At 39.5% G+C, this 14487-nt stretch overlaps 1 protein-coding gene across 7 annotated transcripts in view; it reads right to left on the minus strand.

The window, feature by feature from the left end:
- LOC105475183 (BDP1 general transcription factor IIIB subunit) overlaps window positions 1-14487 on the minus strand; it is a 115178-nt gene that overhangs the window by 15626 nt on the left and 85065 nt on the right. For 6 of the 7 annotated variants that reach the window (XR_011624935.1, XR_011624937.1, XR_011624936.1 and 3 more), the window contains exons 27-33: window positions 10250-10286; window positions 9675-9767; window positions 7000-7228; window positions 6416-6576; window positions 4235-4385; window positions 3837-4017; window positions 352-418 (exon numbers count right to left, since the gene is read on the minus strand). Coding sequence is in view for 3 of the 7 variants with exons in the window: in XM_071098830.1 (XP_070954931.1) it covers window positions 352-418; window positions 3837-4017; window positions 4235-4385; window positions 6416-6576; window positions 7000-7228; window positions 9675-9767; window positions 10250-10286 (919 nt within the window). In the remaining 4 variants the exon portion in view is untranslated. The remainder of the gene's footprint in view (window positions 1-351; window positions 419-3836; window positions 4018-4234; window positions 4386-6415; window positions 6577-6999; window positions 7229-9674; window positions 9768-10249; window positions 10287-14487) is intronic. The other variant, XM_071098832.1, reaches the window with a different exon arrangement.

The following is a 14487-nucleotide window of genomic DNA, read 5'->3' on the forward strand; positions in this document are numbered from 1 at the left end:
TTTAGTAGAGATGGTGTTTTGCCATGTTGGCCAGGCTGGTCTTGAACTCCTGGCCTCAAGTGATCTGCCCACCTCAGCCTCCCAAAGTGCTGGGATTACAGGAGTGAGCCACCATGCCCGGCCCAAGAAGTAATTTCATAAAGGATAAAGGTGATATACTATGGAAAAGATTTATGACTCTGAAAAACAAAACTGATATGCAAAATACTTCAAGGTGTTTCTATAAAACTTTTTAAATTTAAGGCCAGCATAGACTAAAATAAAACTGTTTTGTGTTTTTCCATAGTTAAAGAAGGGGTAAAAATCATACAATTAGGTTCTATGACATGTCACTGAAGCATATTATCATACCTGTTAGGTCTTGAGGATTGATTATATTCTCTTGTTGGACTTCTGGAATACTTGTTGGTGTATACTGCTATAAAAAATTAAAATGAAAGAGTGAGGTTGGCCAAGTCAATATGATATAGTGAAGAGATTAACTCAACAACATCTAACCATATATACTTTTCAAGTGTTTGAAGCTTTAGGCTGTTTCAATAAACTTTTGATTTATTTAAATATTAATACAAAGACTCCTGACTACATTGTTAAATATGTGCATTTTATGAAATGATTTTTGAAGTGACAGAATAGGGAGACCCAAACCCCACAACTTTTTCTCTACTCCCATCACACCAGCCTTTGTACTATTAGCAGGTGACATGTGAATGGAGGCAAACTGCTTTCCCTGAATCCAGTATGGTTCCCTCCAATCTGTTTTCCAAAAAACTGCAAACATGGTTTTTCTAAAATGCAATCCTTACTGTAATTCTCTACTGCTTAAAATCTCTTAGCTCACTACAACCTCCACCTCCTGGGCTCAAGCGATCCTCCCACCTCAACCTCCTGAGTAGTTGGGAGTACAGATGCATGCCACCACACCTGGCTAATTTTTTAAAATTTTTCGGGGGTAGAGATGGGGTTTTGCCATGTTGCCCAGGCTGGTCCCAAACTCCTGGGCTCAAGTGATCCGCCCACCTCAGCCTCCCAAAAGTGCGGGGATTATAGGTGTAAGACACTATGCTGGGTTTCTACTGCTTAAAATCTTTTATTTTATTATTATTTTTTTGAGACAGTCTTGCTCTGTCGCCAGGCTGGAGTGCAGTGGCGCAATCTCAGCTCACTGCAGCCTCCGCCCCTCCCTGTCCCGGGTCCAAACAATTCTCCTGCCTCAGCCTCCCGAGTAGCTGGGACTACAGGTGCATGCCACCATGCCCAGCTAATTTTTGTATTCTTAGTACAGACGGGGTTTCACCATGTTGGCCAGCATGATCTCGATTTCTTGACCTTGTGATCCGCCTGCCTTGGCCTCCCAAAGTGCTGGGATTACAGGTGTGAGCCATTGCGCCCGGCCTGCTTAAAATCTTAAAACTCTCATTTTGCAACCAACAATGTCAATAATTCATTAAGGCAAGAATCATCAATGGATATTAAAACTACAGGGTGACAGCTTGCTGCGTTGGTCCCATTTGACAAATTACTAATACAGAATGGAAAAGATGCCACTATAATGAAGAAATCTGGCAGGTATCATTCTAGCCAAGTGATCAGTCAGCATCACCAATAATGGGACAAACTGACATCATGTGTCTCCCGATGTGATATAAAAGGAAGAACATGTCATTACCTATATAATAATCTTGCCCTAAAATATGTAAGTTGAATCTAGTAATGAGGAAGCAATTAAAAAAAAGAAATCCAGATTGTAGGCCAGCCTAGACTGTTCTAAACTTTTCTTGCTTTTTCTTTTGTGAACAAAAAGACAAGAAAAATACTCTAGATTAAAGGAAAATAAGGAGAAAGGATAATCAAATGTAATGTGAGAGCCCTGATTGGATCTTGAATTTAAGAAAAAGAAAAAAAAAGCTGGCCAGGCGCGGTGGCTCACACTTGTAATCCCAGCACTTTGGGAGGCTGAGGTAGGCAAATCATTTGAGGCCAGGAGCTCAAGACCAGCCTGGCCAACACAGCAAAACCCCATCTCTTCTAAAAATATTATGCAAAAAAATTAGTCAGGTGTGGTGGCGCACATCTTTAATCCCAGCTACTCGGGAGGCTGAAGCACAAGAATCATTTCAACCTGGGAGGCGGAGGTTGCAGTGAGCCGAGATCGTGCCACTGCACTCCAGCCCGGCTGACAGAGTAAGACTCTGTTTAAAAAAGAAAAAAGCTATAATGGACAGGATTGGGACAACTAGGGAAACTGGAATGGAAACTGTATATTACATATCACTGAGACAATGTTACATAGTGTAGTAATATTGAGTGTGACAACAGTACTGTCCTTTCTCTGTAAGAGAACTTCCTTGTCCTTATTAGATACAAGATGAGGTATTTATGGACTCAAGTTACTTTCAAATGATTCAGTTTTTTTGGTTTTTTTTTTTTGAGACAGAGTCTTGTTCTGTTGCCCAGGCTGGAGTACAATGGTGCAATCTTTGGTCACTGCAACCTCCGTCTCCTGAGTTCAAGCAATTCTCACACCTCAGCCTCCCAACTAGCTGGGATTACAGGTGCATGCCACCACGCCTGGCTAATTTTTGTAATGATGGGGTTTCACCTTGTTTGCCAAGCCGTTCATGAACTCCTGACCTCAGGTGATCTGCCCGCCTCAGCCTCCCAAAATACTGGGATTACAGGCATGAGCTACTCCACCCAGCCAAGTATTTATCTATACAGATGGAGAGCAAGGCAGAGTAAAAAAACAAATGAGGCAAAGTATTAACTATTGATGAATCAAAATGAAGTGTATGGGATAATTCTTTGTAAGATTTTTGTAACTTTTCTCTAAGTTTAAAATTATTTCAAAATAAAAAGCAAAAATTAAAAAGTCAGGGTGGGGTGAGGAATCTCGTAACTTCAAATGTAACCAAACTCCTTATCAAGTCATAAAAATCCTTTTATGGTCTGTCTGCAGGTTACCTTTCTAAGTTCATCTCTAATCACTTTCTTCATTAATATTCCACTCATACTACTTACATGCTATTTCATACTTGTTTGTTCTTGGAGACAGGGTCTCACTCTGTCTCCCAGACTGGAGTGCATGGCGACCACATCTCACTGCAGCCTCTACCTCCCAGGCTGAAGTGATCCTCCCACTTCAGCCTCCTGAGTAGCTGGGACTACAGGCAAATGCCACCATGCCTGGGTTGTTTTTTTTTTTTTAAATGGCATTATAGGTTTGAGCCACTGCACCTGGTCCACACCTGTTCTTTACACACACATGTTCCTTTCCCTTTAACTGGATAATGTATACATGTTCTTCAAGTCCAAGGCTTCTCTCAATTGGGGAACTTTTTAATGGAACTGTTCATGTATTGGTTATATGACTGCATAGTTATAAAAACCTGAAGAACTGTACACTAAAAAGGGTGAAGTTAGCCAGGTGCAGTGGCTCATGCCTGTAATCCCAACACTTTTGGAGGCCAACGCAGGCAGATCACTTGAAGCCAGGAGTTCAAGACCAGCCTGGCCAATATGGCGAACCCCGTCTCTACTAAAAATACAAAACCTAGCTAGCTGTGGTGACACATGCCTGTAGTCCCAGCTACTTGGCAGGCTGAGGCAGAAGAATCTGTTGAACCTGGGAGGCAGAGGCTGCAGTGAGCTGAGATCATACCACTGCACTCCAGCCTGGGCAACAGACCAAGACTGTCTCAAAAAAAAGAAATAAAGAAAAACGAACAAAAAAGAGGTGAAGTGTATTGTATGTAAATTGTACCTTTTCATTTATTTATTTTTTTTAATGGAGGGAAACACCTTGCTATCCCTTATTATATTGTACATTCTTTTACCTCTGGCACAGGAAGTATAAGCACACTGTCTCCTTTAGAGTCTTTTATCTGGGCCTCTTCAACAGAATTTTCACCAAGACCCCTATCCAAACCAAGTGTGCAGGGCCCTGTCTCAGAGGAAGCAACTGGAGCAACTGACAACATGTGAACCTCCTGAGAGCTCTCTTCTTGATTTTCATTTCTGAAAGAGAGTTAAGAATGCATATCATTTGAAATTGGGCAAATCATGGAATTATTTTTAGAGCTAGGTGTGTAAAAGATCATCTAATTCAATGGTTTTCAAACTTTTAAAATATATTTAATGCAACAGAACTTCTTTTTCAAATTCTTAGAGTCACAACTTAAGGCTATCGCTGAAACAATATAAACTGAATCTCAGAATCCCTTCCCTCTTTTACCTTTCAGTTAGGTTTACTTCTGGAGAAATACTGGTCCCTTTGATACCATGTACACATGCCAATTTGCTCTGATCCTTATTCTCTGCTGTTGTAACTGGTCCGACGTTTTTATTTTCCAATTCTGTTGCTTTGGAAGCATTTTTCTCTGTTTCTTAAACAAAAAGCAGACTTACGATACAGACCAAAATAATACAGCTAAAATCCCTCTATTAGAAACATATACCCTCTTAAAAGGAAGATCCCTATACTGTGACTCTTCCAAACTTCTCTCATTCCACAAATCAGGCTTACACACACGGCAGAAAGTCCTGGCTAATAGATTTTTGAATAGTAAAACAGATGATTAATAAATCATGTTCTGCAAATAGTTCACTCCTGGCTGCCACGATAATTGTATCCTCACTTTATAGTACTAGCATCAATAATTAGACACTCAACATACAAAAGAGACTTAGAGGTGGGTACGCGGAGGTTTGGCTAGTTCCACTTTAGAGGAAGTCTTCAGGAAGGAGCTGCACTGCAAAGAATAGCATCACAAATGGGGGAAAAAGAGATTTCTACATAGAAAAGGTAATTTGATCCTGCATGTCGGCAGAGGTTTTAGAAAAGGTGACCTCTCATGGTTCTCCTGTATTTTTCATCATGTTTAGTGCAATACTGTGAATAACACCATGGGACCCATACAAAGTGCCATTAATGATGCTGGAAGCACTCCCAAGAAGCAGAGGAAAGTCCTAACATTATAAGAAAAAGCTGAATTGCTTGGTATGTATTACAGATTGACACCTGTAGTTGGGGTTGCCCACCATTTTAGACAGATGTTTCATCTTGTAAACAGCTGACATAAACTTTTGGTACTGATAAATACAATGCAGTACTGAAAATGTTTTTTCTCTTCCTTATAATTTTCTTCCTTTTATTTTTCTTTAAGACAGGGTCTTGCTCTGTCGCCCAGGCTAGAGTGCAGTGGCAATATCACAATTTACAGCAGACCTGATCTTGCAAGCTCAAACCTATGAGTAGCTGGGACCACAGGTGTGTGCCACCACGTCTGGCTAACTTCTTAAAATTATTTTGTAGAGACAAGGTCTCCCTATATTGCCCAAGCTGGTCTCAAAACTCGTGCGCTCACGTGATCTTCCTGCCTCTGCCTCCCAAAGGGCTAGCATTTCAGGTGTGTACCACCACCGTGCCTAGCCTGACTTTCTTTTTTCTTTATTTGATATGGAGTCTCACTCTGCTGCCCAGGCCAGAGTACACTGGCATGATCACAGTTCACTGCAACCTCAACCTCCCCGGGCTCAGGTGATACTCCCACCTCAGCCTCCTGAGTAGCTAGGACTACAAGCATGCACCACCATGCCTGGCTAATTTTTGTACTTTTGTAGAGATGGGGTTCTGCCTTGTTGCCCAGCCCCATCTGGTGTCAAGTGAACCGCCTGCCCTGGCCTCCCAAAGTGCTGGGATTACAGGTGTGAGCCACTGTGCCCAGCCCCAGCCTGACTTTCTTAATAACATTTTCATTTCTCTATGGCTCAAGGACATCAGTTGAAAAAACAGAAAAAGAAATCTTTTTTAAAAAATTTTCTCCAGCCTATTTTATCATAAGAATACAGTATATAACACATCTAAAATACAAAATATGTGTTAATTGACTATCTTATCAATCAGGCTTCTGGTCAACAGTAAGTCATTAGTAGGTAAGTTTTTGGGGAGACAAAAGTTATACACGAATATATATATATATATATATATATATGTGTGTGTTTTCAATTCGTAAGAGACAGGGTCTCACTATGTTGTCCAGGCTGGCCTCCAACTCCTGGGCTCAAGCCTCCCAAAATGCTGGAACTACAGGTGTAAGCCACTGCACCCAGCCTATACACAAATTTCTGACTGTTTGGGGAGGTCAGTGCCCCTAGTTAAAGGGTCAACTATGAGAGAGAGAGAGAGAGAATAAAAAGACAAAAAATTGATCAAACAAATATAGCAAACTGGTACTAATTACTAAAACCAACTGGTAGATTTATGGATATTTATTTTATAGCTCATCTTACTTTTTAATTTGAAACTATTTTATTGTAAGTTAAAACAATTTAATGACCAAATATTTCTTTGAAATGTTAATGTAATTTCTTGTGCCAAAATGATTTTGCAACATATTAAGAGAATAAAATTTACCTCTTTGAGTTTCCATTTCTTCCCCTTTGGTTACACACAAACTGGAAATTTCCTGATGATCATCAAACCTGTTGGTCCCTAAAGTCTTCTCAAGATTTGGCTTAGGCTTGGCAAGTCTACTTCTTATTCTCAAATTACTGGTCACTTTAGAAATTGTATTCCTAAAAACAGAAGATAGAGAAATTTATGAATCACGTTAGATCTTACTGTCTCACATTAATACAGTCTGTCTAGCACTGATAGAGTAAACGACCTGTTAGGTGCCACATTGTCTACAAGTGTTCATTTCTTCATACCAAAATTACAAAGTAGTAACTTTACTAGAGGTCTTAAGATGAGAATTCAGTCTGTATTTGTAAAACAGAGACATTTACATAAATCTATTTCATTAAAGTTTCAAAGATATATAACATTTACTACTATAATTTAAATATGCAAACCATTAACCTAAAATCAAAATCAGTCCATCTTTAAAGGGTAAGAAATTAGCATTGCCTACTTTACATTTACAAGCATTACTCAAAGCTATTAACTAATTTGATGGTGGTTTTAGTAATATTTATTAATTGAATACTAAAATAAACCTGGTTGGTGTAGCATTCTCCTTTACTTTCTCCATTAAACTTATTTCTTCTCTGGAACTTTGCTCCTCCAATACAATCTTGTTTTCTTCAAATGATGCAGGAGATGTAGTAATGACAGGTGAAGAAAGCTCCTGACATTCATGAACAATTTTGTGATTTACATTATCTAGGCTAAAAGGAATATGGCTTTTATCCTTTGAATGTACATGAGGAAGTATACATACCCCTACTGAAGAAAAAAAAAAAAAAATTAAAATGGACCAAATTAGATGCTCAAAATAAATTCTTCAACATTTAGTAACTGTAAAATTCTGTATTATTAAAGTTTGCTTCATTTGTGTGGCAGCAATAGAAAAAGATTTAAAAAATAAATAAAGTTTGCTCTTGTTGGCTATAAATTTAAATTTATGATCTCCCTATTTCATGCCAGGGATTTGACCTATTGTGAGCTTAATAATCCTTATAGACTGAAATTTTATGCAATTATTAGTAAAAATGAGTCCTTTTGTTATTTTGAGTAATTATATAATCTCAGATGGATTTCAAGATAGACGGCACTGCCAGCATTTAAGATTTTTAAAACCTTTATGTTCTATGTGTACTTTATGTTCTATATGTTTCTGACAGGCTCTACTGCAATACTCTGCCACTAAGAAAGGAGCCCTATACAGAACACAAACCAGAGACTTTCCTGATAAATATATGGTTCCAAGCCTAAAAGTCTAATACGTTTTTACCTATCTACTTTGGAGACAGGGTCTCACTTTGTCACCCAGGCTGGAGTGCAGTGGCACGATCTCAGCTCACTGCAGTCTTGACCTCCTGAGCTCAAGCGATCCTCTCACCTCAGCTTCCCAAGCAGCTAGCACTACAGGCGTACACCACCATGCCTGTCTAATTTTTTGTATTTTTTATAGAGACAGAGTTCCACTCCTGAAGTCAAGCATTCACCAGCCTTGGCCTCCCAAAGTGCTGGGACAATAGGCTTGAGCTGCCGCATCCGGCCCAAAAGTCTATTACTTAAAATGAATGGAGGCTAGCGCAGTGGCTCATGCCTGTAATCCCAGCACTTTGGGAGGCCAAGGCAGATGGATCACCTGAGGTCTGGAGTTCGAGACTAGCCTGGCCAAGTGAAACCCCAACTCCACTAAAAACACAAAAATTAGCTGGGCATGGTGGCAGGTGCCTGTAATCCCAACTACTTGAGAGGCTGAGGCAGGAGAGTTGCTTGAACCTGGGCAGCAGAGGTTGCAGCGAGCCGAGATTGCGCCATTGCACTCCAGCCTGGGGGACAAGAGTGAGACTCTGCTTCAAATAAATAAATAAATAAAGATGAATGGTAGGCTACTCATAATCAAACTCCGTCTCAAATAAATAAATAAGTAAATAAAATGAACGGTAGAGTACTCATAACCAAGCAAAATAATTACCAGGAATAGTATAATTACTCATTTCATGCACTTAAAAGATAGTTAGATAGTAAAGATTTATCACCTGTCTGTGATTTCTGTCTAATAAATTAAAAATCTTGGTTGATAAATCTTTTGGCTCTGTCCAAACTGAGAACAGTTTAAACTAAATTATTTCAATGAGTGCTATTGTCTCTCTGTACCGTATTTGTCATCTAATTGTGAATACCATCCCAAGCAGCAACTCCTTGGCTAAAGACACATGTATAAAGTGATCAGTGATCAATGAGCTCAGTTAACCAATGACATTCATGATGGTAATGGCAGTATTCACTAGAGCAACTATTCCATGAATACGAATTATTCTTTTTATTTATTTATTTATTTATTTATTATTTGTTTGTTTGTTTGTTTGTTTTTTGAGACACAGTCTCGCTCTGTTGCCCAGGCTGGAGTGCAGTGGTGCAATCTCGGCTCACTGCAAGCTCCACCTCCCAGGTTCCAGGTTCACGCCATTCTCCTGCCTCAGCCTCCCAAGTAGCTGGGACTATAGGCGTCCGCCACCATGACCGGCTAATTTTTTGTATTTTTAGTAGAGATGGGGTTTCACAGTGTTAGCCAGGATGGTCTTGATCTCCTGACCTCCTGATCCACCCGCCTTGGCCTCCCAAAGTGCTGGGATTACAGGTGTGAGCCACCATGCCCGGCTTGAATACAAATTATTCTTAATAAACCAAGTGTACGATCTTGAATTGGCTGTCACTATACCTAAACAGTAGTCAAATAGTGGATAGATCAATATATACATATCACATTTTATGGAAGAACAACAAAATGGAGACAACTTCAAATGTAAAAGGGTTATTACTCAAATGTGGGTATAATTTCTCTTTTTTTTTTTTTTTTTTTTGAGACGGAGTCTCACTCTGTCACCCAGACTGGAGTGCAGTGGCCGGATCTCAGCTCACTGCAAGCTCCGCCTCCCGGGTTCACGCCATTCTCCTACCTCAGCCTCCCGAGTAGCTGGGACTACAGGCGCCTGCCACCTCGCCCGGCTAAGTTTTTGTATTTTTAGTAGAGACGGGGTTTCACTGTGTTAGCCAGGATGGTCTCGATCTCCTGACCTCATGATCCGCCCGTCTCGGCCTCCCAAAGTGCTGGGATTACAGGCTTGAGCCACCGCGCCCGGCCAAATGTGGGTATAATTTCTTAAAAGTTAGGTTTTAAAAGTTTCTATTTTTGGTAGGACTTAGCTTTCATTCTTACCATCACCCTGTTCAGTACTGATCTCTGACTGCAATACTAGATCTCCCATTGTAAGTAGAGTTATTGCAGCTTCAGTGCTTCCATCACTGGTACCTTGTGAGGAAATATATCAACATTAAAACAAAAGAATGAATCTGGAAATCTGTTCACTTAAAAAATATTTTTAATTGAGGTGTTTATCTCCTAGTAGCAGATTCCAATATCCTCTTAACCATTAATCCCTTAATAGGGTAGTCTTTTGTTCAGGTTATATGTTACAGATAAATAAATCATCACTGTTGGTTTTGACTCACTGACCATGCCTCTCTCCCATTAAATAATATCTTCAAGGAAAATGCTCTCCCATTTGTACAGATCCAGAGGAAACGCTCAAATATTTCTTAAACATTTAACTTTTAATTCACCTTCTAAAATAACATTCTAAGAATCCACATTTCTCACAGAGATAACACATTCAATAGCTGAATCTTTTTGTTAAACTCTCCAGCAAACTGATTCATTTATTATCCCCACTATTAAATCATTGTACTAGTGTTAATCAAGGTAGTCTTAGCAGTTTCCTTGATAACAGTTACCTGGTTCATCTTGGATATGTTCACCTGTGGTCATTTCCTAAAAATGAAAAAAATAAGTAATATCTTAAATATTTCTCCAAACATGTTCTGTTTCTCAACACGCACTACATTTTTAGAGGTCTTTCCATACTTTGAGTTACAATAGCATAAACTGGTTTGTCTTAATTTATAATTATTCACAAAATTTCACCAGCAAGAACAGAAATAATTTAAAGGCAAAATTTTTGTGTCTCTTGCTCCTGATTTTATCTTTATATTGTATTATGTGCAAATTTTAATTCTTATCATATTGTTATGTATGTCTACCATTCTTACTTTACTTCTTCATTTTCATAATCCTTCAACTCTAGTCATATCTGCTGCCAATTTTTACCAATGGAAACCAAGGCCTGAAGGGTATTGCAAAATTTTTATAATCCTACGTAGCTTAAAACTTAAACGCATTTTAATAAATTAAGAAGTTACAGAACCAATGTCCAGAGCGACAGCTTGAGAAGCTTCACTGACCCACTCCTCAGTGAAACCGATTTTAAAAACAAAACATTTAACAGCCTCTGAAAATGATCCTAGCGACAAAAAGCAAACGAAGAAATATCTGTTCAAGAAAATCTGAAAATTTGCTAACAAAGGTGAGAGTCTATGTGAACCAAAACTGCTCTCTCTCTCCTTCCTCCCAGCTCAGCATGGCAGAGACTCCACCTCAAACTGCTGCACCCAAAAATACAAGGCCCCCGGTCCCCAAGGTCCCACCTGGAGAGCATTTTTCCCTAGGGGAGTAGGACTTCAGCTCCTGACATCACAAGAAAAGTACAGACCAATATTTATTATGAATATGGACACAAAAATCACCAATAAAATACTAGCAAGCCAAATCCAACAATGTATAAAAATTAGACATTATGACCCTAGAATATTTCCTGGGGAAGCGAGGTTGGTTTAACATCCAAAAATCAATACAATAAAAAACAAAATTCACATGATCATCTCTATAAATGCAGAAAAAGCATGACAAATTCCAACACCCTTTAATGAAAGAAACATTCAACAAACTAGGAATGGAAAGTAACATCTTTAGCCTGGTAAAGGACATTTATGAAAAACCCATAGTAACATTACACTTAATGATAAGACAGGATAGGAGAAGTGGTAGCAGCCAGGCAGCCCAGCTTTGAGAAGGCTCTCAGCATGGTGCGGCTCACAGGCACCAACACGCACACTCCCAGCCGCAAGATGCCCAAGAGAAAGATCAGCTCAGCAGAAGAGCAGTGAAGGAAAGAGCCCAACATGAGATTGGTATGACTGTCAGCTAAACCCGCTCCTGCATAAGTGGAAACAAAGCCAAAAAAGGCAGCAGGAAAGGATAAATCTCCAAACAAAAAAGTGCAAACAAGAGAAAAAAGGGGAACAAAGGGAAAAGAGACCAAAGTGGCTAAGCAAGAAATCACATTTACCTACAGAAAACAGAGAAACAAAAACCAAGGAAAGTCCAGCCTCTGATGAAGCCGGAGAGAAAAAGCCAAGTCTGATTAATATCATATACCATGTCTTACCAATAGTCCTTGTCTCCCTTCTTGTACATTCCAGAGGAATATTTTTATCAACTATTTCATAAATGCAAGTTTTTTAGTAACTCTAGAAACATTTTTAAGAAGAAAGGAATCCCACCACATCCCATTTTTTAAGTGTAAATGCTTTTAAGGGTAAAAATCATTTGCCAGTTGTTTATTTTTTGGTACAACCAGAAAACAGTGTGGAATATTGAATTACGGGAGGCTTTGACTGTCTTAGGTATCAGCTTACCCTTCCACTATATTAACTATTAATATGGAGTCACAGTCCTGCATCTGATGTCTTGAAATTTTTTAGTTACTTTTATTCCCATGGTTTGGTTCTGGTTCTTTAGTTTGCTAGTTTGTTTGTTTTGTTTTTGAGACAGAGTCTTGCTCAGTTGCCTAGGCTAGAGTGCAATGGCGCAATCTCCACTCACTGCAACCTTCACCTCCTGGGTTCAAGCGATTCTCCTGCCTCAGCCTCCCAAGTAGCTGGGATTACAGGCGTGCGCCACCATGCCCGGCTGATTTTTTGTATTTTTAGTAGAGATGGGGTTTCACCATGTTGCCCAGGCTGGTCTCAAACTCCTGACCTCGTGATCTGCCCACCTCAGCCTCCCAAAGTGCTGCAATTACAGGCGTGAGTCAATGCGCCCAACCTGGTTCTGTTTTGTTTGAGACAGAGTCTTGCTCTGATGCCCAGACTGGGGTGCAGTGGTGGCAACGACAGCTCACTGCAACCTCACCCTCCTGGGCCTAGGCGATCCTCCTGCCTCAGCCTCCAGAGTAGCCGGGACCAGAGGTGCATGCCAACATGCCTAGCCAACTTTTAAAAAACGTATTTGTAGAGACAGGGTCTCCCTCTGTTGCCCAGACTGACCTTGAACTACCATGCGATCCTCCCACCTTCCAAATTACTAGGATTACAGGCATGAGCCATCGTGCCTGGGCCCATGTTGTTTTTTAGTAGAATTGCTTCCTAAAGAAAACCATTCCTTGGTCATGGCTGTAATCCCAATAATTTGGAATCCCTGTCAGAATTGTGTGCACTCTATAAATCTTTGGTTGTGGTAGTCCTGTTTTCCTAATAACTTCGTTAATGTGCTGTGAAAGACTGAAAATTTAAGTATGTAGTATATATGCTATTTAATTGCAAACTGTGGAAGTATGTAACAGTTTATCAATATGTAAGGATACTAGCACTTGATAGCCTTTTAATGAAAACTTTCCTCCAAATTTTAAGCTGGAAAGTCACTGGAGTAACTTTTAAAAATAATTACAATACATGGCTTTTTAGATTTTCAGTATAAATGTGAAGAATTGTGTACTGATCCTTAACACAACCAACAAAATCTCAATTATGAAAAAATAAATGATGAAAGACTGGATACTTGCCCCCTAAGATCAGGAATAAGACCAAAATGCCCACTCTCGCTTCTATTAAACATTGAACTATAGGTTCCAGCCAGGGCAATTAGGCAAGAAAAAGAAATAAAAGGCATTCAGGTAAGAAAGTATCAAAGGTTGAATTGTGTCCCCTAGAAAGATACGTCAAAGTCTTAATCCCAAATAATGTGAACACGACATTATTTAAAAATACGGTATTTGTAGATACAATCAAATTTAGATGAGGTCATACTAGATCAGAGTTGGTCCTAATCCAATATTACTGGTGTCCTTTCCTTATAAGATGACAGGATACACATACAGAAAGGGAAAATGCCATGTGGTAATAGAGGCAGAAGGTGGAAATATGCTGCTGCATGCTGAGAAATGATAAGGACTGCTGGCTACCACCAGAAGGCAGGAGAAAGGCATGGGATGGTTCTTTCTCAGAGCCTCCAGAAGGAACCAACACTGGTGACACCTTGATTTTAGACTTCTAGACTCTAAAGCTGTGAGAGAATAAATTTGTTTTGTTTTGTTTTGTTTTTCTTATCTCTGTAAGTGCCTGGAGAACTTTTTGTGGGTAAAAGCTACCAACTTGGTAGTTCAAAGAGTACCCGACTTAAATTTTTTATTTTAGGCTGGGCACGGTGGTTCACACCTGTAATCTCAGCATTTTGGGAGGCCAAGGTGGGAAGATTACCTGAGGTCAGAAGTTCGAGACCAGCCTGACCAACATGGTAAAACCTCATCTCTACTAAAAATACAAAAATTAGCTGGGTGTGGTGGCAGGCACTTGTAATCCCAGCTACTCTGGAGGCTGAGGCAGGAGAATCACTTGAAACTGGGAGGCGGAGGGTGTAGCGAGTCTCCAAGATGGCACCACTGCACTCCAGCCTGGGCAACAGAGTGAGACTCTGTCTTTTAAAAAAAAAAAAAAATATATATATATATATATATATATATATATATATATATATATATATATATGGTTATTTTATGATAGATTTATCAGGATGTAATCTCCTCATAAGTTGAGGAGCATCTGTACTTTGTTATAGTGATCCTAGGAAACTAATACAGAACGAGGTAAAACTATCTTTATTTGCAGATGACATGATTTGACATATAGAAAATCCTAAGGAATCTACCAAAGTTGTTGCAGGATATAAAGCTAATATACAAAAATCATTTTTATTTCTACACACTTTCAACGAACAATCCAAAAATGAAATTAAGAAAACAATCCCAGGCTGGGCACAGCAGCTTATGCCTGTAATCCCAGCACTTTGGGAGGCTGGG

This window comes from Macaca nemestrina, chromosome 6 (genome assembly GCF_043159975.1).
Source record: "Macaca nemestrina isolate mMacNem1 chromosome 6, mMacNem.hap1, whole genome shotgun sequence".
Taxonomy (NCBI): Eukaryota; Metazoa; Chordata; class Mammalia; order Primates; family Cercopithecidae; genus Macaca; species Macaca nemestrina.